The 26,719-nt window shown below is 39.5% G+C and overlaps 1 protein-coding gene across 2 annotated transcripts in view; it reads right to left on the bottom strand.

The window, feature by feature from the left end:
- Positions 1-26,719, bottom strand: part of LOC140575411 (reelin-like) — a 124,870-nt gene that overhangs the window by 97,398 nt on the left and 753 nt on the right. For both annotated transcript variants that reach the window (XM_072695711.1, XM_072695712.1), the window contains exon 2: positions 4,112-4,219. In XM_072695711.1, coding sequence (XP_072551812.1) covers positions 4,112-4,219 — 108 coding nt within the window. The remainder of the gene's footprint in view (positions 1-4,111; positions 4,220-26,719) is intronic.

The following is a 26,719-nucleotide window of genomic DNA, read 5'->3' as shown; positions in this document are numbered from 1 at the left end:
GTTAGCTTCCCGAGGCATTGTGGGATTGAGACAGAAGCTCAATCTGGGCATTGAACACTCTGCCAAGATTAGTGTGAAATTCAGTTAAAGTGGGAAATGCATGAGAAAGAGACACTCAACATCATCATAAACATCTTTTTAAAAATGAATCACAAACTCACAGCAGGATCAGGAAGAGCTGTGTAATAAAACTGTGTTTACAGAATTTCTCATTTCCAATAATTCTTAGAATGATTAACTGCTCAAAGCAGACACAGCCCGGCAGCATGTCAGACCTGTACTGTTTATATTTACTAATTCATTTATTTATAAATTCTTTTTCTGTATAATTCCATTTAGCTGCTGATGCTCCTTTTAAGTGTTTACCATCTTCATAGAGCACCCACACTGTCCTCAAACTGTCCTCCAGCCCTAAGGGACATTCCTCCTCTGTCTCCTTCGGCTTGCTCACTGGGGCCATACAAATACATTTGAATTGAACTGAAAATGTAAATATTGACCATCGCTGTTAACACTGATTCATTTCATGAGCAGTGCCCCCATGTCAGTTTTGAGCAGTTTGGAGCAGTTGGCACCTTGGCAAAGGTGGTGAGAAACTTGCCGATGCAGTGCCTGCGAGCACCTCTTTTAAACATCTGCACCCTAGCACCTTAGTGATGGTCAGCTCTGTTCCACTAATCCAGTGTCCAGTACTGTACATGACTGAAAACTGTGCTCAGGTTAAGGTATCCTGCATGTGCATGTGTGATGACGCTGGAGAAAATACTGTGCAAAATAAGGAGCTCTTCTGAATCCTTTAGAGAATCATGATGAGTTTCCCAGTGAAATCATTAAAGAATATGATTCTGTTTTCTTTACTTAGAAACATCCTTTGTTGAGTCAGGAAGTGCTCAGTTAAGTTATTCAGCTTTATTTCTTTCCTTTACTGAGATAAATTAGCAGACTGGTGTCAAGGGCTCGTAAAATGTCCAGGGCCACTGTCTGTAATGAGCTTTCTTATTATGTACACCCACATTCACACAGGTAGTACTGTAGGGCTGAGACCCTCTGTGGATTCAGTGTCTCCTCTCAGAACATTGCGCTAATAGTCTCAGGAGATCCTGGATGTTTCTCCCCATTTTCTCCCTCTCCTCTCGTATTCACATCCTCCTCAGTCATTTTCCCTTTCTCTATTTTTACACATTTTTTTCCCTGCCACCATTCTTAGTTCAAGTTATGAAGTGTGAGCATATGAGAGACAGAGCAAGGCAAAGTGTTCCCATGGGCTACAGAAGCTGTCAGTACCTGAGAGACTTCAAACGCACTGCAGCTCTGTGATCAACCTGCTCACTAACTCTCTGCTGACAGCCCCTCAACTGCACGGCTTACACACACAGAAAAGCACACACTCCACTGCTCACTATTCACACACACAAAGCACATGCTCTCCTCTCCCAGAAACTACCAACAACAGACTGAAAGATGCAAATTCACTTTAGCTCTACGCTCCCAGGACAGGATTCAGAGGTGACTCCGATCTCACTGTAGAAATCATTCCTCATCTCAAGTTGGGATTTCTGATAGTGAAGAGTCAGCTGTAAACGTGCACCCCTGAGATGTAAATAATATTGAAATAATGTAAACATGGGCTATCACTCATCCAAGATGTGATGCAGTGTCATATTGTTCTTAAAAAAAAGCAGAGGTAGCACATCCCAATGCTCTTTCAAAAAGACTTCATATGGGGTATAAAGGAAATGTTTTTTTTGTTTGATTTAGAAATGAGTGTTGGATTATGGAAACACAGAAAAAATGAACCTTTCTTATGTGCATTCCTTTCTTAAGAGATATTCTGAGTTCATGGCCTGAACTGTAACCCACGCTCATTCACAAATGCCATCTTCAGTGTCAAAGTGGCTCTAGCACTGAGATATGACACTGTTATGATTCTGTCGTTCCTCAGCATACAAAGGACCAGTTCCCCTGAAAGGGCCTGTTCCTCATCCGTAGCGATTATGAATTCCTGCTTGCCATCCCTGCCAGCAGTGTCGGGTTGTATTGCACCACTGTACTGTATCACTGTTTAGATAGCTGTGGCTAGATGGTAATCAAACACTGTTACAGCTGTCTGCCTCTAGTGTCTGTCTCAGTGTGTTTTTAAGTTTTCTGTGGCAAGAAGAAAAAGGCGGGCATTGCTTTCCCCTGTGAGACCAGACTGCAGTCCAGTCTCCACAGCTGCCTCGGACAATTTTTGATTCTTTTTGTTACCTTCTTATTTATGATTCCTCCAACCTTGATTTTAACTTGATGGTTTTTTTTGTTTGTTTGTTTGTTTGTTTTGTGTGTGAAATTGTTGATTTGGTTTTGGTTGGTGGTTATTTTGAATAACATTAATTTGTATTACAAAACGCAAACTCCCTATATACTCCCTAATATCCAATTGTTCGAATATATGTGAAATTCATAAACACAAGGATACCATATACAGTAAAGCTATAACCACTAACCACTGCAGAATGGAGTTGTGCTGGCATTTTTCTGCAACCAAATATGATATGATAGATTCAGGGAAAGTGTTTATGTTCATCTCTTACAGAATGTTTAATAAAATAAATAAATGAAATAGTTATTTTAAAACCTATTCACACTATTATCACTCCCACAACAGAAAACAAAAACGTTTTTATGTCTAACAATATTGACTAAACGTTCTTAAATCACAGGTGAATTGCTAGTTATTTATATTCAATAATAATATTTACACTGTACATCTGTTTCACCTAATATATTTTAAGAAATAATAAATTGAATAATTAATTTAATAATTAATTGAATGATCTATGTATCCTTGAGCTTTGATCCCCACAAACATACAGCTCCCTCAGCTGTGTATGGTGATTATTGTGCATGTATATACTAGCTAGTTTATTAGTTTCTGAGTAATACACATAATTTTGAGTTAGTTATTAGTTCCCTACTATAATTTGAAATCCGCCAAAATGACTTTCCGCGAATCTTCAAGGTTCCTTTAGCTTTATGCAAGGCTCATGCCATACATACTCCAACACACAGGACTGAACACATCTGTATGCCACATGTTTCTCTCACTATGACATCAACCACACAGGGGAACACTGATATTTTGCCACTGACTTAAGCAACAGTTTAAATGTGAACTTAGCTTTGAGTTTTGGTTAAAAGACACACAAGCATTTCGTCTGATATGTTAAATAGGAGCAGAGGGACCTGAGTATATGCAGCACACTGTTATACATGCTGAGAGTTTTACTGGTCCTGAAGATTTCAGTGGCTGGAAGCTAAATCAATAGTATGTGCAAGAAGTGAAGCCAACTCCAAAACTGTGAAGGAAAATGCACACACATTCACACACAAAGAGCTGCTTGTGTTTTTTTCAGCTCACATCAATGGTTTAGATCCATAGCTCAGAAATATCAACATCAGAGTGAAGCTTAGATGACTCCACACATTGGCATGGCTGCAGCTTACTCCAAACCATGTGGTGGCTGATGATAAGGAACAAACTTTGTTTTTCCCAAACATAATCTACTCAAAAACCGGTTAAGACCAAGGAGCCAGGCTCAACAGTCTGAACAACCACTGTGAAATATGAATTCACACAGAAGGCAAGTACTGCAAGTACTGTTCAAAATTGTGTGCTCATCTCTTAACCAAAAATATTTTTGTGCCCTCCAAGATTGGAAATAAATTGTCCATACAGCAAAACGTAATCAAGTCAAATTATTGTCCACTTTCAATATATGTTTTTTTTTTTATGAAATAAACATCAGAACCAAAAATGTTCTTCTTGAAATAATTGTAATAAGGGATCAAAAAGACAGCATCAGTGCATTTGTCAAAAAACAATGGATATCATATACATGCTAAACTCACACCCATATACAAAATAGCCTTACAGTAAACCTCCCCTGTTCTTAAAGGAATATTTTTCTTAATGTTCCCCATCAGTGTGTATCTGAAACTCTTTTTTGTACAACAAAATCTTTTTGTATTCATTTGGGGACATGCTGATACACTATGGTATTGGAGACTGCATTTTTAAGGATGTGTGAATGAATGAAATTATTGTCAATTAGAGACATTAGATACTTACCAAACCCAAACGCAGCAGGTGCAGGGATGGGTGCTGCTTGGACAGTAGTGGAGGTGTAAAGACCTGTGACGAGCAGACCATCAAAGTATGTACTCGTGGATATTGTCACTGTAGAGAAATGGACAAAGAAAGTCGTGTTCAGTAAATTCAAACATAATTTTTTTGGGCATTATAATGGTATTCTTACAACTACTAATTAAATGGACTACTACATTCATATTACCACATCAGTCATTAACACTTAGGCCCCAACAGAATGGCTGTTATTATATGCAGACTATTTAACAGGACCATACAAGCTGTTTGGGGTATGTCAAAACACTGTAAGTCTTAGATGCTCGAGGCACATTTCCAAGATTTTTATGCAGCATTTTTTCAGAGCCAGATCTTTTCATACATTACATTTCATTTGTAACTGTTTGATAAACCCCCCATCCCCTCCCACATGTGCAATTAAGAGACATTTGCAAATACCTGTAAATAATATTGTTATTACTTTTTTTATTCTTATTCATATTGTGTTTATAGTGTACATTATTTATCTACATTTTTTTGTAACTGAGTGTCTTGCTGTCCCTTTCTGCTGACACTGAGAATTTCCCCACTGTGGGACTAATAAAGGATTATCTTATCTTATCTTATCTTATCTTAAACCATTTGAGATCAGAAGCTGCAAACTAAAACCAAACTAACTAAACCTGGGGTGGTCATGACTACTTCCCTGTCCAGGAGGCACAGCAAAATCATTTGCACAGTAAAGACGCAATTATATGTGTCAAAAGAGCAAGAGAGAGACAAGGAAGAGAAAAGTTTGGATCTTCCCTTCAAAACAACTGAAGCATTGTCCTTTTCTGTTTGACTCAGATTAACAAAATGAAGTGTTAAATTAAGCTTAACTTTTCCCAGCGGCTAGAAAACACCAAGCCAAGAGACTGAAGCTCCAGGATTACTCTGGCACTAAAGCAACCAACTGTTTGGCTTTATCCCAGGCAGACAGATCATGACGCATAGGGGAGAGAAAAACATGCAGTTCAGTAAAGATGCATTTATGAATTGCTGAATCCTCAAAACTGTCTCATAACAAAGGGTTTTCAAGGGTTCTTAAAGCCAGTGGTTAGCTATATATAAAACCATGACACTTCAAAGAACTATTTGAGGCAGTTCTTCCAGGTGAAAATCCCATTTGGTCAACAGTGTAGCAGATTATTTTAAGTAGTGGTGAATGTAAATAAAACAGACTAAACTAAAACCAGGACAGAGACATGGTCTGGTACAGGGCACCAGTTTGAGGAGTGAATGTAATGCAAAAGCTGTGCTGTCATTTTTGGCTGGATTAGATTGAATATGTTTCCTTAGCTTCTAAAAGCAGTAGATCTGCCACAGTATTGATCACAGTGAGAGAAACTAAGAGCTCCATGATTGCCAATATTAACAACAAACATCTCATTTGATAAAACTGCACAGTGCTCTGTCTCTCAGTCTCTCTGTCTCTCACCAACACAACACCAACACAAGCAAGGTGTGTGTTTGTCTACACAAAAGTGTGACCACACATATGACAGTATGGCTTTACTTTTTTGTCTTTGGCCTTATTCATGTGTCTTACTGATTTTTTTCTTTCACATGTGTATTCATGCACATGCACACCACACACTGTGTGTTTGGATTAAGAGCAGAGCCCCAGTATTTCCCCATCCTCCCTCCCATTCCTCCCTCTCCCCCACATCATAGCTTCAATAATTTATCCCACCACTCCCAACGTAATATCCATATCTTTCAGTCTCCACTCTCTGACTGTGTTTACCAAGCCAAGTCTTGGTTTAGGCTCCTAAACACAAGGCTCACACAATATGAGCAGATGTGAGGTTACACACTACAATAGGCTGCGTATTTAATCCAAGTGCTGAACAAATGTAGAGTGTCTTTGTTCAGAGGTTTGTTTAGTAGTTGTTAATGAGATTATTGGTCCACCTCTAATATCTGAACATCTATAACCATAAATGCATTTTTCAGGGACGATACTGAGATACTCAAACATCCTAACTTGCCATCCATTTTCTAATAAAACAGGAAACCCTCAGCATGAACAGCCAACAGCGACTTTATTTCTTAATTATTAAAAATATATACTTTTATAAACAAAAGGGTAGATGGCGTCTGCTTCTTTCTTTGATCATGTATGGAATACAATCAATCATTTTCACTAACCTTTCACCAACCTACACTCCTAAAAATAAAGGTGCTACAACGGGTTCTTTGATTCAATTTCATAAAAGAACCACTTTTGGGTTCATGAAGGTACATGTTTAAAAAGGATAAGTGTCACAGCAGAGGAGAAGGACAGCCTTATCTTTGTGAAAAAGGGATTTTTAAAATCAGATCTACATAGCTACACAATGGTCTACACACACGCTCAGAACTCAGGAGTACCAGGCTTTGAAGAGAGCTCTTAGAATTCTCTTCCACACTCATGCACACTGAACACATACTCAATGTTAATATTAGTTAGCAGGAAGAATTTCAAAGGACTGAGAGACAGAGGTATGGTGAGACGGTGAGAGTACGCTAGGAGAGTGCCTGGAATGGTTAGAGTGGGAACAAAGTTTCTAGAGGTTTTGCTTATTAGTATCAAAGATCTTTTTACACAAAATGTTCATTTTCTTTTTCTTGTCCTTTCTAGCCTTCGCTTTGAGGAGTGTTGAGGTTGACATGTCAGTTTAGACAGATTACATTAGGTTCAGTCCTTAGTTCACCTCCCTTACTACTAAGTCTGTGAGGTCTTTTATGTATATGTCCTGGCCGAGTCCGAACGTCTTTTTACCTCTGTGATGAAACTCTGTCTAGGCCTTTCCCTCCTCTGTCTTTATTACACTTGGGCTTTACTCTTCTGGCCCTATTGCACCATGCAATATTGATGCTATGATGTAGTATGCCTCATTACCAACACACACTGCCACGCTCCTACTCAACTATTGATAGACCTGGGGCCCTTCTAGGCTCCCTGGATAGGTCTTGTGTGCGTGTGGGGCAGGGGGTGGGGGTGTGGGGGTGTGTATGTGAATGTGAGTGTGTTTGTGTGTTGGAGTTTTCCTTCCATGAGACAGAAACAAGGAAAATAATGAAATAATCACATTATCAGAAAGGTAAAAATGAAATTCAGTAACTTTTTGTTCATTAAAAAAGTGAAAAGGTGAGAACCTCAGCAACCACTGAGAGAAACAGAGAAGTTTTACTTTTACAGATCCAAACCACAACACACTGCATTATCTTACACTGAGATTGCAGTAAGAGCCAATATCAGCACAATACAATAAGAAATGTTCTGAGTGGTGGGGAAATGGACTGGATTATGTATTAAACTGTAGTGCCACACCCTACTGTGTGGAGGTTATACTTTAGCCAGACTAGCCCTGACTGTGAAATGCTCATATGCTACAAAAGAATGCTACTAAGACAAAAGTCTGTAGGTATAGAAATTCTCAGACTTATATACACAACACATTCATTAAAAACACCTATAATGACAAAATGTATTTTCTTATTTACATGTTACAAAAACAAGACCAAGACAAGGTGAACATTTGTCTTTCAGAAATCACATTACAATTAAAATCTGAGGGGGGAAAGCTAATTCTACTTAAATGTAAAAACCCTACATCCATGAGTAAAAGTTTTTTTATTTTGATTCTGTTTATTCTAATTACAGTAACAGAATAAAGAGCACGATTTAGAATTCCTACTGGAGGAATTCCTACTGTTACTGTGTCCAAATAATTCAGCTTTGGATTATTTTGTCCAAAGCACATTGGTTCAGATGTCCTGGGCTTGGTTCGGATGTTCTCAGGAAAAGTTTAGTCTTGCTCTGTAGATCAAAATGACATTTTAGGGTTGTTGGAAACTTATTTACTCATCTTGCAGTTTGGCTGTTGGCCTGACCTGTCCATGTTGGTCAGTCGTTCCATTTGTAAATGATTTAGTGGATAGTGGAACAGCTGATTTCTAATTGTTCTGAGATCTTTTAAAACCCCTTCCCAGGCTCCTCTGCCTCTCCAACCTTCTTTCTGAAGGCCTCAGAGAGCTCTTTGGATCTGGCCATAGTAATGACACTTATTTTATCAATCAAAAACAAACTAGACTAAATTCAAGTCAAGTCAAAGTTATTTGTGTAGCTTTTTATAACTGTTGTCGTCACAAAGCAGCTTTACATAATTAGTAATTAATAAAAGACAGAGACAGAGAAGAAAGAAAAAATAACGTAAGACATAAAGGATCAAAGACCCCCAGTGAGCAGCCAACGGTGACAGTGGCAAGGAGAACCTCCCTCAGAGCTGGAGGAAGAAACCTTGGGAGGAACCAAGACTCACAAGGGGGACCCGACCCGTCCTCCTCTGATCAGAACTATTTATACATTATTGATAAAAGTTACCAAAATATCTAAACTGTTGAACTGCTCTGATCATAATCATAATATAATAATCATGGCGTAGATAGTTAATAGTGGTGATATTAATAGTGGCAGATAGTTAAGACTCCATTTAGGTTTAACATGGTCATTAAACAGGTAGCAGTGGTAGGCGTGTGTGCCACTGGTCTGTTATGGGTGGTGGTGGGTGGGGGGTCTGATGGTCGGATTCGTAGGTGGCAGCTGGTTTGACCTTCCAGCAGGTAGGGCTGGGTGGCCATTTACTTGGAGAAGGTAAAAAAAATGTTCTGAGAGGACTTTTATGGAGATCAGAGAATGTTGGGCAGTAATAGATTGTGTCTGACAACTCTGGCAGATCTGACTATAACAGCCTAACTAAAAGGAGAGAGCCAGAAGGTAACACAGACATGGGAGCTCCCTGAAACACTAGCGTCCATCTGCTCCACCGTCCACAAACCTGAGTGATTGCGTGTAAGCAGTGAGACGACAGCTCTAGGACTGTGTCTGAGTCCCGGACATTATCTGGAAGGTTATTCCAGAATTGGGGGCTTTATAAGAAAAGGCTCCTCCCCCTGCTGAGGTTTTCTGAATTTTGGGAAAGAGTAAGAAGCAGCACCCTGAGATCTAAGTAGTCTTGATGGTTTGTAATATGTAATAAGATCCCGCAGGTACTCAGAAGCGAGGCCATGTAGGGCTTTATGTGTTAATAGAAGAATTTTGTATTCAATACAGGATTTAACTGGGAGCCAATGAAGTGCTGATAGAACTGGACTAATGTGGTCAAATGTTCTAGTTTTAGTAAGAACCCTGGCTGCAGTGTTCTGAACCAGCTAAGGTTTATTGAGGTTCCTGCTGGAACAACCTGACAGTAGTGCATTACAGTAATCTAGTCTTGAGGTAATAAAAGCATGTACTAGCTTTTCTGCATCTTGTAGAGATAAGGAGTTTCTTAGTTTGGAGATGTTCCTAAGCTGCATAAAGGCTGTTCTACTAATATTAGCTATATGTTGCTCAAATAATAAATCTGAGTCGAATATGACACCAAGATTTTTAGCTGCTAAACCAGGAATAATGGAAGCGTCAGCCAATTCTAACATTAAATCGTGTCTGAGGTTTAAATAAGAATCCTTCAAAATCCCCTATAATGATGTTCTAATCATCTCCAGCTGAGGTTCTTCTGATTCTAGTTTTACCCATTTGAATAAACATACAAATATTTTTTTATTAAAATTAATTTTAAAAATAATTTACATTTATTTACATTTCTTCAGTTGTATGTGTTTAGTTATATTATCTATATCTTAATATTCTTCAAGTTAAGATCAAATGTCCAGATATAAAAAAAAAGACAAAGGTTTTCATGGGATGTTCAAGAATGATTTACCTCAGAGATTAAGCATTCCGAAAAAGACAACGCTAGTTTGAAATACCTATTGAGTGTAGGTGGAAATTAGATAAAGATAGGTGGTCATCTGACCCACATCACATATCCCACTGGCAGCGCCACGTGCCGGAAATGGAAATGTGCCATGGGGCATGGCTAGGTCCATCTGTTTCCCCAGCCGGACCTGTGTCAGATTGCCGCCACTCCCCCACACCCCCTTTTTTTCCCAGGTTCATTGCTCCTTCACCTATCCAAAACACTGGGTGACATAAGGGTTGTACCAATTTCAGCAACATGGAAGCTGAGGTTAAAAGAAACAGTGTGAATGTGAGGATGGGGGCTTATCTTTAGAAGAATGTTAGTCCATAGATGTGTTCTTGTAATGAGTACAGGAGCCATGTGTGTTGCTACATATGAGTAGCATATATTGGCTGGACTGCAGTTATAACACCACCCTCATTCCATTGCGTAACCCCCTGGCACCTGCCTGCCCTCCTGGCATTACCATCTGCTCTTCTGGAGCTTTTTGCTATCAACAGCTCTATCTCCACATAGACAAACTTCTCTGACAATGAAGTCTAGCAGGGCTTAACGTTACCTGCTCTCTGGGTCTTTTCTTATATACAAGTAAAAGTTTTCTTTGGCCAAAGACCACAATCTGACAGGCTAGAATGCTAACATTAAATAAAAGTTATTACATTGAAGAAAATAATGATTTATCATTTAGGACTTCGTTTTTATTGTAGTTCACCCAGTGAAATTCATCCCTGAGAATAAATGTTCTCTCTTAGACTTGCACATGTCAGTGGATTTACATATTTTGCAGTTTCACCTGGCATGTGGCCATGTTATAGAGGTTTTAAAAACATCCTGACTGATCAGCTGCTGCTGCTGAAATGACACCCTCGGGGGCCTGCTTCATGATGCAGATTTTTTGCATAGTCAGCTAACTTTATATCTCATGATGGTAGATGTTTTTACTGAGCTACATCATCATGGTAACTAACGCTGCACACCTAGCCTGCTTTAGGTGGGTTAAGTTCAGGATTTCAGATCATAAAGATCTTTCAAGGAGAGAAAGTATTAATGAGCACAAAATCAACATAAGTATGTGGGTAATATTCTATAAATTGAAAAATATTATTTCTTTTTTCTTTCAGAGAAGTTATCAATCACAACTGCATTCGTTTTGCGAAGCCTAAAATGTAGTCAAGGACATGTCTACTGCACATGTACCTGGTCTGCCGACACTGCTGAAAAATCTACACCTTTCTTCACATATCATTCCTAAAGAATTCACTCATTTCATTTAATCATTTAATCGGGTTACTTGACCAAATGTACAAGTACATTTATCTTCCCCTTTTCCAAAGCAAAAAAATAAAGAATGTTGGGGTTGAAAGTCTTGCCCAAGAAAGATGCTCCACTCAAAAGTATTATTAACATTAATCAACCAATTCTGACATAGAGCATGTATATTTATTTATTTCTGAACCCTGTATGTATAATTCTGACCTCGTGTAATACCCCCCCCCCCCCCCCCCCCCCCCCCCCCTGTAAAGGTACAAGAATAAGCTCTGGATTTATGAGGATATGCTGTCTATGAAATTATCTGCCTGGGCTTTTACTAACCAAGGCTCAACGCCTGTGATTATGCTCCCACAGCATGGAGCTGAAGTAGCTGCCTGTGCAAGGAGGGTTGTGAATGGTCATGAGCTGCCGTCTTGCTGGGTTCAAAATGAACTATGCAAATAGCCCACTCTATAAACTGAACTTCAAAATCAACTATTGTGTGATTTCATATTTTTCCATCTAGTTTCTCACACTTCAAAGTCATCAGTAATAGTTATAATCTACACTCCTAAAAAACGGTGTTCCTTAGTAAACACAATAGCAAAATAAAAAGAACCATGGTAATGCCTCAATGGTTCTTTGCCCAGTTAGATTATCCTTCATATACAAGAAAACCTCTTCTTTACAGAACCTTTTAAAATGTGTTTTAAGAACCAACAAGGTTTAAGAATCCATTTGCAGTGCTACTTAGAAGCCTTTTGTTTAGAGTGTAGCTCTAAAAAGTATAGGCAGCTCCGAGCACGTGTAGCAGCACTGAGCAACTACTGAGAAGATGCCATTACTGTGTGGAGAGAGGAGGATTTTCATCTGTGAAATGCAGAACTAGCCCCAGAACTAACAAACAGATCCAACAGAGAGTAGATTTATCTCTCAAGAATTCCTGCAGCAACCAGCAATACCGGCTTGAATGGGAGAATTTCCAGTAGGTCAGTGGGTATTGGGTCACTATGTATTAATACACATGCATTGTCCTCCTGTGTCCCACACATATACACTACCAGTCAAATGTATTAGACCATTTTCCAGTTATTATTAACATTTAGCCCGGCTACCTCAAATGGTTCAAAGGTAGTAAACTGTCAGAGAGGTTGAAAATAATAAACTGCATAAAAAGGGAGGGGGCCACAATAAAGTAATTGGGCAATAACTTACAGCTGGTTTGTAGGGATGGAGGTAAGTTAAATTTAAAAATTGATTCAAACATTTTAGATGTCCAGATTTTGATTGTTTATAAACTTTGTGTCTGTATAAAAGCAGGGTTTATAGACACTGCTTAAAAAGTAAAGTGCATTGCTTTGAGCACTGTTTAAAGTGTTTTTCTTTGTGCATCATATGAAACAGCAGCTTCAAATCGTTGAATAATAAATTAATATCACTAGGACAGATGAAGCTGAATGCTGTAATGGTCATATCACATTTAACATTTTTCAGTTTTCATTGAATCATTAGCAGGTCAGTGTTATCACAATAGAAAATATAGAAGTAGGCATTATTTAAGCAGATGACTAGAAATGACTACTTTTTAGGAACATTTAAAACTAATTGAACACAGTGGTAAATAATGTAATACTTCTCTGTCAAGTAAATAATATTTACTTGTTTATTTATTTATTTGTTCTTTCTTAAAAAAAAATACAGTTAGCAAATTCACTTCATCAGCAGTAGAATTTCTCCTAATCCAAGAATAATAGACTTACATCTCGTTCCCCGAAAGCTGTTCTGTAGCCTCTTCTTTGCCCTTCACTTGTTCTCTTTTACCAGCATTATTGTGTTATATAGTTATCCAATTATGTTGCTGTAAAACGATTAGATTCAGAGTATAATAAGCTTAACTAATGCAACATCTGTAACCTTTCCAAAAATATATTAAGGCACAAAAAAGTACTGAAGTACTGGCCTTTCTGTGAACTTTAAGATTTGATTTACACTAAGAGAAACTTTTATTTTGAATAATCAGGAACATGTGTACCGCTGCGTAAATCCTGTAGTATGACTCTACCACCTCAGTCCACATGCTTCTTGCTGGTTGTGACGGTTTCAGTGACAATTCTGTTTCAGGAGCAAGAAATAATAATTCTCGCTTGAGGTTTATAGAGAGTAAAAATTTTACAGCACCCTAAAGTTTTAGCTTTAGTTTGATATATTTTAGCTGCCCTGCATTTCAGTCATGTTGATTCAAAATCCATTATTTCAATGGAACAACTAACTATTCTAGATCTACATATAGAAATGCTTGAAGTGTTTTCAATAATGTTTTGACTGTTGTCTGTTTGTTAGCTGACATTACAATACATGAGTTTTGGTTTGGGGAAAAGATCATGTTTGGATTGTGTTGCAATTTACTAAACCTGGAATTAATTAATAGCTAATGCAAATAAGCATCTTTCTTGTAAACCTGTTTTATGGAATAGCCTTATGGCTTATAGGTAGCTTGTCCAAAAATCACATAACTCCCTGTTCTCAGAGATTCACTCTGGCCTCAAACACCAGAGGAGATGCTCTCCTCTTTTCTCTTCCTGTTTCAAATTTGTCCCAGAAAAAGGCAGTCTCATCAACCTGGAACACAAAACCAGCCATAGCAGTAGTTTTAGTTTAAAACAGAAGAGTTTAGAGTTTAGTGACACATTCACATTTCCTGGTTTGATTCTTAAGAGACCAGAAAAGTTTGTTGTTTTAAATTAAAGTTGACCTTCAAATGAATATGAGAGCGGCAGCAACAGGAGGAGAACACACACTGATGAGCTCAGCTTGTGAATGAAAATTTTTCTGGTTACTCTAGTTTCCTCCCCCCACCCCCAGAACAGGGCAGTAGGTGGGTTGGCTATGCTATTCGCTATGAGTATGTGAGTGACTGTTTTTGTTGTGTGGGGCAGTGGTGGCTCAGTGGTGGGGCAGTGGTGCTCAGCAGTTAGAGTTCTGGGCTGTTGATTACAGGGTCCTGGGTTTGATACCCGGGCTCTGCAAACTGCCAATGTTGGGCCTTTGAGCAAGGCCCTTCACCCCCTCTGTTCCCCGGGTGCCACGTGTGCTCACTGTCCACTCAGGACTGGCCAAGCAGGACTGTTACTGCATAATTACTCCTCATCTAGTCCTCTTTTTAGTACAGTGTTATCTTTCAGCTCCTTAAAAATACCCTTGTAGGAAAAAGGAAGCGACTAATGGCTGACAGTGCCTCCCTGTCCTGTCCTGGGATGTCCCAGCAGGAACAGTCTTCCATCATATTGCTGACCCATACACCAACACAGTTCAGGCTCTGGTGCACCTTCTACATTCCACTGACAGACACAAAAAAGTCAAAAATAGAGCACCACAGTGCTAAGATCAAATCAACCGTCATACATCTGCTGTCCACCATGCTGTTTTCCACTTTCTGCTGGACTAAAGCTGAAGGTAAAACAGCAGTGTGATGGTAGGAGGTGGATGGAGGTAAAATCAGCATGATATCATATGCTATTTATTTGTTTACTTGTTGTATTTGTTTGGTTGCTTGCTTTTGTTTTTGCTAGAAACACCATCATTTTGTATGTGATGCATCTTAATGTTCTTTACCACAATTTCTGTGTTACATTTTAGTAATTGAAACCTGTCTTCATAAAGGCCTCAGGCAACAAAAAAAAATCAAAAAGCTCTACAGACATCAATGGGCGAAGGGGCAGGCGCTCAAGCACCCACAGACACCACTAACCCACAGTTTGTTATTCACTCCCATCAGTGATGTTATTCCCTCTAGAAAAAAATGAGTAATATAAAATGAGATACGAAGATGAAAGAGAATAATGTTAGTGTTTAGTGCACCTGCCCTCCTCCTGGTCCTTCTCCTGGGCTTGACACTTCAAACTGCAGTTTTGATGAGCTCAACAGCCCATATTACCATTGAACTCTTTGCTGTGTTCAAGATAAAATCACTGCCTATGTACCTATCCAGAGCTCACAAAGCTGCTCAATCTTTGATTACTGCTGGTTCAAACGCTCTGTGATTCGAAAGAATTCTTTATGGGTTGCGGATTGTTAACCTAAACAGCCTGCTTTTCTTGTGGTAAGATGCTGAAGCGTACCATTCAAAGGCAATGGGATGTCAGATCTCCAATCAGTACTCCAATCAAAATCCCACATTTAACCCCTGACTGGGAGCAGTGGAGCAGTGGTACTGGCACAGGCAGAGTCATGTGTTCATCTAGCTCTACAGAGGATTATATCTCAAATATGACCTTGGGGTGTGTGCTAGCACAGAAGACAGCTATATGCATTCAGAAAAGGAAAAAACTTGCATGCACACGTTTAGCACTGGTTCCCTAAATAGAGCTGTGTTTCAAAGGAGCACTGTGTCAAGGCTGAACACAACTTTTTGGGTGTTGATGTAAGTTGTAAAATAAATTGAAAATAAAAAACAATTAACGCAACTGTGAATTTAAGACTATTTAATGCAGTGAGCTACATTAGCTACATTTCTGAATAAAAATGAAATAAGTGTGTAAAAAACATAGCATAAAGATGCATAATGCAAGACTGGTCACTGAATAAAAACTAAACTCTAAAACCACTAAAAAGCAATGAAATTCCTTTTTAACTGGCTATAATGGTGAACAGAGATGGACCGGCCTTGAGGAGCCACCACAGAAATGCCAGCTAAAGTGCAGCATGGGAAAGCTGACAGCTTAAAGCAAATGTCTGCTACCTGGCCAGAGTCCGAGGGGTTTCAGGAAGACTTTTCATGTAAAATGCTGGACTCTCCTGGACATTCATACAAGCTCTACTTGACAGCTTGTGTCACCTTGTGTTGAGTGTCACAGTGTTGACTGCCTTTATAGTGATGCAGAGGGTGAAGATAAACAAAAGGGATTGATTTCTAATTAAGACGCTGTTTGGTAATAAAAGCCTTCAGCTCCTCTGCTGGTCCCTAATCGATAGGTAGCTGCTTTCACAAGGCACCGCCTTAATCATGCAAGCCAGACATTTATGTAATTAATCAAGACCCCCCCCCCCCCCCACACACACACACACACACATGTTCTCACTCTCAACCCAACACACACTCAAACATACTCATACACACATTTTTTAATTTCACATACTTCACTGATCTAGATACAGACACTAAAATGCAAGGCTGTTCACTGTCAGGGATACAGATGTGGAGCACATGTCTTTTATTTACAGCTGTGTCTGAAAGAGCTGGTGTTACCAAATGCTGTACTCAGGACAGAGAGAGATGGTGGTAATTGCAGTGGGATAAGGTGGCACCCACTCTAATTTCCCCTTCTTTTGTAGATCACAAAGACAAGAACAGAAAACAGCACTCCAGATGGGTGCACTGTAACCCACTGAGAACCAACCACGTGACACAGGCATTTTACTCCCTCTGGATCTACATCCTCAATGAGGACCGACACACTCGTCTTCATGTATAAAAACATTTGGATTTAGCCCTGTAGTTAGTGCATGCAGCCTGTTACAGACGCTCCCGTGTGTGTTTTTTCTGTATTTTCCCTCCTGGGATCAATAAAACATTTCTGATTCTGATTCTGGATCTCTGAAATTCAGTGAAGTGGATCTGTCTGGTGGGATTTGTTCTGAACCTCAGTGCTGAGTCTTGCTTGTAAATGAAAATTAAACAAAAGCACAAGAACAAAAAGAATAAAAATACAGAGGTCAGAGTTTAGAGCTAGTGTTTAGTGTTTAGAGTTTTTTTACAACTGCCACTGTCACAATGTAGAAAGGACAGGAGATCAACACATCACAAAAGCTGGAGGAAGAAACCCTGGGAGGAACCAAGACTCACAGGGAGGACCCGACTCGTCCTCCTCTGATCAGAACTATTTATACATGATTGATAAAAGTCACAGAACCACTGAGACTGAAAAACATATAACAATTATTAAAACACACAAGAACCACCAAGGCCTGAATGAAACAGTGAGCTACAAATACACAGAGAGAGAGAGAGAGAGAGAGAGAGAGAGAGAGAGATGAACACCTGACAAAGATAACTAGAGTGGAGAAGTCAGAGAACACATGGACGAGCACAGTGCAGACATGAGGGTAAGTCAGGGCTAACCCTGACACCCCCTCTCCATCGTAGTTAACTGAGTTGATAAAAATTATTAACATGAAAAGCAGCTATCACCATTTTAACATATTGCTTACAACTGTGCAAAAGTAACGTCCTATTAAATACATCACTTTATTATTATTGTTATTACTATTATTATTTTTCCTTGTTTTACAACAGGTTCAACTCAGTCATTAAAAGAAATGCAACCTTAGGGCAACCTTTCTGCAGAAGGTTTATTTATTTCCTCTTTCTTAGTCAGTTCCTCAAACTCCGACTCATCAGTAAGAACCTTCAGAAGGAAGCGCTGTGGGAAGCGAGTTCTGTGTGAGTCGGTGGAATTCCCCCCTATGCTGCTATTAACAGTTTTGCCATCTCTGCTACTCTGTGATCATAGTTCTTTACAAAATGCTAATAATTATCAGTACATTAATTAATGCCCCGGTACATTAGTGTCTAAAACAGTCTGAGTGGGAACAGCATCAGTTTACTGCGTTCTTCTTCTTCTCTGTCATTGCCGGCTACATCATGGACACTATAGTCTGTTTTCTGGTCCCCTTCACTGCCACAGTATCTCAGCCCTTTCCAGAATATTCCATGTGGTGTGAATGTGGAATGTGAATGGAGCTGGGAGAGTGGGGGCAGGGAGAATGACTGTGTGGAAGGTTCAGTTGTGGGAAAACCAACTTGTTTCCAGGAGGGTATTCCCCTACATGTCAGATGTGACCAGTTTTTCAGACATGTGTAATCTCCCCTCACCAGCCTCCAGTCTCTTGCGGGGTTACCCAAGACCTGTGTGTTTGGAGGGCTGGGATTGGCGCGGGCCATGGCTAATCCGCCCATGACGCGCTCGGCAGGCAACCTCTGTGTTGTGAGGGATGCGGGAGAGCTGAATGGCTGAATGCTATCAGTGTAGACGACCCAGTGCCTCAGGGCAGGGATTACAGCTGCCTGAATTGAGATGCCAGGAGGAATGAGTGGAGTCAGATGCAGAGGGGAAGAACTTGCTGGTAGTACGTATAGAATAAGCCCTGGTCCCTCAAGAGAGCTAACACTATCAATACAGCTGGTTATTGAGGAGGCTATACTACTATTAAGCATTTTTGTCAGGTCACTCGTGTATGATTTTACCTGAATCATAATTTTACTTTCAGTATTCTGAAGCTTATTCAACTCATTACTCCGTGATACCCATCTGAAACAGTCCTGCAGTTTCAGATTTCACTACCATTAATGTCATGTTGGATCATTTTGTGAGAATTTATTTCGAAATGTCCAAACTGTTCATAGATTTTGACTGTAGCAGTTTATCCACCCTTTTATCTGTCCCTCCACAACACCAGTGAGGATGATATTGTATGCAAACACACATAAAAAGGAACATAGAAATTTTTCCAAACAGTAAATAAATAAAACTGTAGACATTTTTGTGAAACATTTTAAAGTTATTAATATTAATACTTATAAAATGTCATTATTATCCTTTAAATGATTAATACCCTTTATAATGATTTGTAACAATATAATTCATTTGAAATGAAACTCTAAATAAATGTATTTACCAGCCAAAATATGTTCTGCAGAACATTTGCCATTTTGCAGGTCACACCATGGATTTCAAAGAACAAAAATATAAGATTTATTCATTTGCCTGCTTATCTAGAGCATTTTTAAGGCTGAAATATTAACTATTAGTATTAATGTAACATGATTAATTATATTTAAACAACTTGATTATGTTAATTATGTGGACATTATTTATTGTTGGAACAATACTGTACTGTAAGTAAGAAACATGTATTTTTGTAAACTTCAGAAAATAAATAAAATATAATGTGAAATGCTGATCTAGGGTGACATTAAATGGAGTTTCTGGTTGAACTCTTTGACTTTTAGGGCATTTAAAATGCACCTGATCTGCTTTATCAGATATTTGTGTTAGTTTGTTTAAAGAAAGTTTAGGTGCAGGTGGAAAACACAGGCCTGTAAACCTCAACACAAAAAGTTGCCAACCTCTGAGGCATGAATTACTGGAGGGAAATTTTAATCATTCTAACGCACTGCCCAGGTAAATAAGCTTAAGCATCTGTGAAAGCTTAATATTTTTTCACATGCACCCACTGATGTAGCATTTCAACATAAGTTGTCAATTTCAGTTATCAATTCTTAATTTGCATCCCACAGCATCAGTCACTACTAGTTACTATTATTCTGTGGCACATCTTGGCAGCATCATGAAGCCAGACTGTTATCTAAAAGAGCCTGATGCTTGTTAACCGCTGTTAACCACATGGGGATAAATCAAAATTCGTAAAAAGAAAGGGCATCTGTTTAATTCCTCCACTGTATCTGCAAACAACGACACTAATATTATCAACAGACAGAAGCACACTCCCCATTAAAACTCCCAGGAGCTAGGCAGAAAAAAACATTAGCTTACCACCTTCTCACCAACCCAAAGCTACAGCGCACATGGGCTCTTTGGGAACACTGTTTGTTGTTGTAGACATTATGAAAGTGTAGGGCACGTTGAACAGAAGAAATGCCACGCTGGATGCCCAGGCAAAACCAACACTAGCACATTCAGATGGCTGGCAGTTTGCTGGGTTTGCCCTTTACGCATTGGGCTTAATGGCTACCTGGCACTGGGTTTATATCTCTTTGGCACATGGAGACCCATCCGCGCTATCAGGGTGAAACCCATATCCAGATGCGACGGATTAATTTAGAGCTGAGCTCCACTGCCAAGATGAGTGCCAGGCAGGCAGTTATCAGAGCAAGACCTGGGCACAAAGGAACAATCGCATTATGCAGTGAGCCATTACAATAGCCTGCTAAATAACACATGATTCACAGAACAGGAGCTTTATGAGGTCTGTCTGAGCGGGCTTTGATAGGTTCGCTGGTGAGTGATGTGTTTACTGATTACTGCATTTATGTTGATTTGAATTTTTTTCCAATGTAAAAATGTACTGTTGTGAAACGCACTGTTCTTCATAATGTAATGGCCAAAGGCATCTGCACAGTACTGTATATCCCATACTCATATATGCCACTTTAATAAAAAGACACATATAAAAATATGACTTTTTCCATTTGTGTCCTAATTATGCTGCCTTGTGTGATTCTGATGTCTTTCTATGTATTTTTCAAGTCTCCAATGAGGATGCTTTTATGCTGTATACTGACCGGAACAGGCATTGTCATGAGTTTCCTAAGCATGTCACAAAGGCTGCTTGTCATTCTATAGAAGGGTAATTATAACAATAAGAACATAAGCGGTTAGTCAGTGGACCATTTGACCACTCAGACTAACGTGATCTTTTCCGTTCTGTCTTTCTCCTGCTCTGTATGCATGTGTGTGTGTGTGTGTGTGTGTGTGTGTGTGTGGCAACATGGTTGACAAAAAATGTAATCTAGTTTCCCATGGGAAGTTAGGGCATGAACAACTGAGGTCAAGCTGAAACATCTATGAATGGGTTAACATCAATCACTCACCCTGAAAACCATCTATCTGACATATCTCAGAAAGGAGCTATCCGTGATCCCAGTACCCCACACATACAAACCCTCTCTCTCTCTCTCACACACACACACACACACACACACACACACACACTTATTTGAAATGAATTGCATCATTTTAGGAGAAAATGTGGTGTCACAAATGTTTTTATAGAATGTTGTTTTTTTTGTAAATAATTGTAAAGTTATTTGATGTTCAATTAAAAAAAAAAAATTCTTACTAGTCACATTCAAATAAATCAGAATTATAACAAATAACTGCTTAGTTTCTGATGCATCCGTTATTATTTAGTGTTTAGGGACTAATTACTAAATGGTTAAAAAGTAATACTAGTTAATAGGTAGGTTTTATATACTCTTAATGTTGCTTTTTACACATTTACAATGTTATAATGCCATAATGTTACACATTACAATGAAATAGTGAAAATGTGGAGTCGGTACAACCATAAATACAGTCTTACAGATGTATCACTCAAACCTGCTTCTCACCAAATGATCACATGTATTTTTATATTGGAATATGACACACCTTATGTTCCTGAATTACATATTTATTTAACTCTGCTGCAGTAACTCTGCAGAGATTTTTTGCACTTTAACTTGGTCAATTCTTCTAAATCTAGTACAAATATATTGATGAGTTTGTTTGGTTATTGAGTTTTTATCAAACAACAAATGAATATCTGAGCATTTGCAGCCAGATCTGTGCTGCACCGGCAAGCCCTGATTCTATTTATTACCAATGTATTAACCCCATCTATTCCTGGATATCAGCACAGGTCTGTTGGCAGGCATGTAAGTAAACAGAACAACCACAGTCATATTTCCAGTAACGAGATCTTCCTCTTAACTGAGATCCAGGTTCACTTCATCTTCCTGTTGCTATTCCGTAAAATATCTTAGGATAGACATTTATTCTATCCCAACAGAACATTGTTTGTTTTGGTTCTTATTTTGGTTCTTATATTTCAGTAGGTGAATTGAAAGTACTTTTAAAGGTATCTTTACTCTCTCTCTACCTGCAGTTTATCGGGTCAAACTAAACTCTGTTTTTAGGTCAACACATTTGAAATGGGGTTATGTGAGGTTCCTAATTTCAAATGCAATGCCCAAATGTTCAGGTTTCATGGTGAATTGTTAAAAAGTCACCTGCTGCTGACATTAGATTGTTTGTAAAATATATGTGCACATTATCCATGTAAAAAGCAGTGAAGAGACTGAAAGTCTGCTACTAAATGGCATTGGCACTCTCTTCCCCCCCCCAAAAAAAAAATTATTAAATATTAAAATTCTTAAATCTTAAAAAAAACATTTTTCAGGGATTAAAAATATATTTACATCCATATAGATTGTTAATAATGTGGTCCTGAAAATTCCTAAATGTATTTTAACTTACCAAGGCCTCATAATGTGTTGGTGATTGTGACTGGCTACAGCTGTCATTGCTGTATTTCCCTCCTTGGCTGAAATAAGGTCAGTTAGATGTTTCCTGTACTGATCTACAGTCTCTGACATCAACTGAGAGAAAGTGTTTCTCACTCCTCCATGCAGAAATCTTTCAGCTGTGTGACATTTCACCTTCAGCTTTTAAACAGGTGCTCTCACATCTTCCTCAAGCTCCCTCTGATTCAGTAAAGAATTCCTACTGGAATCTATGTTGGAGAGCTCTCCAGCCCCACTGCAGAAAAGCAGTATTTGGTTGTACTGTACATGCCTGTATCAATAAATACAGTTACAATTAAGTTTTAGAATTACATGAATTGACTGACTGGCGCACTTTATTAAAATTACTGAAAGGTACTTGAGCGATGCCAAAGAACCATGTTAGGTTCCATAAAGGATGTGTTAGTGTAAACAACTTTTAAAAACTTAAAACCTTGTTAATGTTGTACACCGTACAATCCCAGGAACATGTCAGGAACAATGACTCATCTGTCCATTTCTTTTTTTTTTTTACTAATCTCTCAAAAGGGGTGTCAAGTCAAGTCAAGTCAAGTCAAATTTATTTGTATAGCGCTTTTTACAACTGTTGTCGTCACAAAGCAGCTTTACATAATTAGTACTTAATAAAGAACAGAGACAGAGAAGAAAGAAGGAATAACATGAAGCGTCAAAGACCCCCGTGAGCAAGCCAACGGCGACAGTGGCAAGGAAAAACTCCCTCAGAGCTGGAGGAAGAAACCTTGGGAGGAACCAAGACTCACAAGGGGGACCCATCCTCCTCTGGCCAGACTGTTTTAAACATTATAGAATAGAAACATTATAGGGTGTATAGAATCCCTTTTCACTGCAACCTTGCTGTGATATACTTCTGTGTGTAGCTATGAAAGACCTGTTCTCGCTGACACAGTCTGATCATGTCCTGCATTTATGTTCTACTTGATATTTTTTGTCCTATATATTATGGTTACTAATTGTGTGCTTTCATTCATAGTTTCCAACCCTGATCACTAATATCCCAACAGTCTGATGTCTTTGTGACTACAACTACTGCCATCTGTGAACCTTCTTTCATAGCTAATTAGGTTTTTAACTCTTGCCATCTTGATTCTAAATAATGCTCAAGTGGGTCTCCCCTGAATTTCTGAACATACCACAGAGCAGGATGTTAATTGCTTAATGCATCAGGCAGCAGGTACACGGGGACCAGCTGAGGGGGCAAGGGATGTGTCCTACTCAATGTTTAAATGGGTTGCCCACAATAAAACAACTTTAGTGGTTAAATGTTACAAATGCATTACACATGCAAGGACACGATAATTTACACATGTGTAAAAGGTCACCGCCCTCAGTCTGTCTGGTCTGGTTTGTATCTGTTACCAAGTACAATACACTGACCTGCAAGCCACAAGTAGGTTTATTATTATTGGGGAATTTAATTCCTCTCATAGATTATTCAGAAACCTCAAGCACTTGCTAAATAAGTCATATCTGTTACTGTAGAACAAATGACCACTAAAGGCAGAATAATTAACCCATAGTTAAAGTTTAGTGTATATGGTGTGTCTCAGTAGATCAGCTTTAATACTCAACACAGAGGACAGGGTTCAGTTCCACAGACACTGAAATAGGCAGTAGAGTGTATTCTGGATCTCTGAAAGGTGCTGCTTGCAGTACATCAGATTGTTTGGTCTCTTTCTCATTGGTGATTCAGAGAGAGAAGAGCTCGCTGTAAAAAACACTCAGCCAAGCAAAGAGAGAGGATTTACGTGAGTGTATGAGAACCACTGCAGCCACTCGTCATCATCCCCAGCAACAACCACAGAATGAGCTTTCAGCTTGATGTTAAAGAGCCCCAGAAAGCAGCACACACACATTTTTTCTAAATATGTAAACACACAGGAACTGATGTGAAAGTAATCTTTTGTATGTAGATCTGAAATGTGTGAAATGTAGAGACTGACACCTCTCTCTCTCTCTCTCTCTCTCTCTCCCTCTCTCCCTCTCTCTCTCCCTCTCTCCCTCTCTCTCTCCCTCTCTCTTCAGAGATTTGTAGTCTTCTAGGGAACAGCAGTGTAAAAACATGATCTCCTGGCCCATTTCATTTCAGTTTAAACACCTTAACAGTACTACTGTGGTTCCTGTAATACATGGGATGACATGTTAATGGATACATGCTAATGGAATTTGCAGTAAGTAACATGGATGAGGCTAAAAATGATAACTAACACAGCCTCACAAAAATGACAAACCAAATGCTTATATTAACAATCTCTCTCTCCCGTGCAATCTCTCCCTTCCTCCACACTCACTCACACCACCCCCTACACACAGATGCACATCATCTCCCGTAATGGATGTTGGGAGATGAACATGAACATGCCTCGGTGGCACACAGGTCAGGATCAGGCCTATGCAGCTTTGAAAGCGACACTTTATCACCTTGGTTTCACAAAGACCTCTGACTTCTGTGTGCAGATCCTCACATAAAGAAAAAGCTGTCTCTATGAAGCAGAATCTGTTGTGTACGGCAGTCGTCAAAACACTTCATCTCTCAAAGAAGCAGAGAGAGGGAGAAGCGCAGGCTGTTAGCTGGATTCCGTGGGAGTGTAGAGTATCCTTTGGGTCATTCTCTCTGTTTTCCCTTTATCTCTTTTTCGCTGTCTTTATCATCTCAGAGCAACAGGCTTAGTAAATTCTTGCTTTGCGGGGTCACTTTGCCTTCTGTAGGATATAGTGACTGATGACTTTTGAGCTGAATAAATGAGATCGGTTATATCCGTCCAGAAGCACACACTTCCATAATCAGACGTTCTGCTGGTCCGCTGCTAGACTCGTCTCTTTCAGCAATCTTGGAAGTACAGTGGAGAACTAAATGAGCGGGCACAGGTGGCAGTTTTTTGTGGCAGACAGCATACCCTGCTAGCCACAGCCAAAGAGCCAAAGTGATGCACCAATGCCATATTTCAAATGAGAATGATGAAATTCTGAGCCAAGAAAGACTCACCCTGAAGGAAATACTTGTTCAGACATATGAAAAGGAAAAAGGGATTTTACTGGAGTAAAAAAACAGACAAAGGAAGGGCAAAGAAAAGCAGGAGTGGAGAGAAGCATATCGCTGCACAGAGTGAGGGCACAGCGGGATAGCATGGAGCGCTTCCTCTAGGCTATGACTGCTCAGGTAGGGCCAGCTGGCCCTCTTTCTCTCTGGGGCACTGTGGGTGCCAGCACCAGACTGGCCTTTCAGTGCCAGTCTCCTTACCCTAATGGGCCGATGGCCTCCAGTCCATGTGGCCTCTTGTTCTGGACTGTTTAAAAAGTCTGGACATTCTTAGTTTCCATTCTGTGTCATCTGCTTTCCCTCCTACCGTCGCATAACCAGACGATCGGACAGTAAGGAGTGGAGCGGGGGGCTGGAGAGGGTGAATTGTTTTTTCTTATTTATCTTTGTTTCTTAGGGATGTTTGTTAGAGATTACTGCGCTCTCAGAATTACTCGCAGTGCAAACGCAGACGCATGCAGAAAGCATCAGGAAAAGCATCAGGAACACTTGTCAACAGCAAGCAACACAGATAGAGCTATTTTTTCCAGAGCTATACATGGAAAATAACCTTTCTATGAGATTCTCGCACACGCCTCTCTCTCTCTCTCTCTCTCTCTCACACACACACACACACACACACACACACACCCTCCTCTTCCTGCTATGCTTTCCTTTATCCATCTCCCTCATCACCCGCCCCCCAACCCTCCCCTTACTGACACTATCCCCCTCTCAGGGTGAGTGCCCTGTGGGACTTTAGTCTGTTGTTCAGCAGAGCTTCCAGGTTGGTCATGTGTGAAAGGCTACTTTTGCACTGTGTGTTGCCTCAGTATGTATGTGTGAGTGTGTGTGTGTGTGTGTGTGTCTATCTGAAATAAAAAAAATACATGCACATAAATATACACACATTACCATACATACAGACATAAACACACTCACACACACACACACACGTACATGTGTATTTGAGAGAAAGACAGAGAGAGAGAGTTCTGTTGGTTTTGTCCTGAGGATAAACCACCTACACACAGAGCATCAGGATCACAGTAAAGAGCACAGCTGAGCCAAGGAGTCCAACTTAGCATCAATACTTACAGTTACATAAACACACACACACACACACACACACACACACACAAAACACAGCAGGGTGGTGCATCACTACTGCAAACAATAACATGAGATAGAGAGGTCTACACAAATCACCACCATCTACATTATTACTACGGCTAAAAGAGGGGTTTCTAATCAGATATAACATTTACTTTTGCACCACACACACACACACACACACACACACACACTGCTTTGCTGCTTTGTCACAACAGCACATCCATACAGGTAATTCAGTAGTAAGGAAGTGTTCAGAGGTACTGATATTCTTCTCT

The sequence above is a fragment of the Salminus brasiliensis genome, chromosome 13 (assembly GCF_030463535.1).
Source record: "Salminus brasiliensis chromosome 13, fSalBra1.hap2, whole genome shotgun sequence".
Taxonomy (NCBI): Eukaryota; Metazoa; Chordata; class Actinopteri; order Characiformes; family Bryconidae; genus Salminus; species Salminus brasiliensis.
The sequence above is the reverse complement of the archived record's forward strand: the minus strand, read 5'-3'. Positions and strand labels throughout refer to the sequence as shown.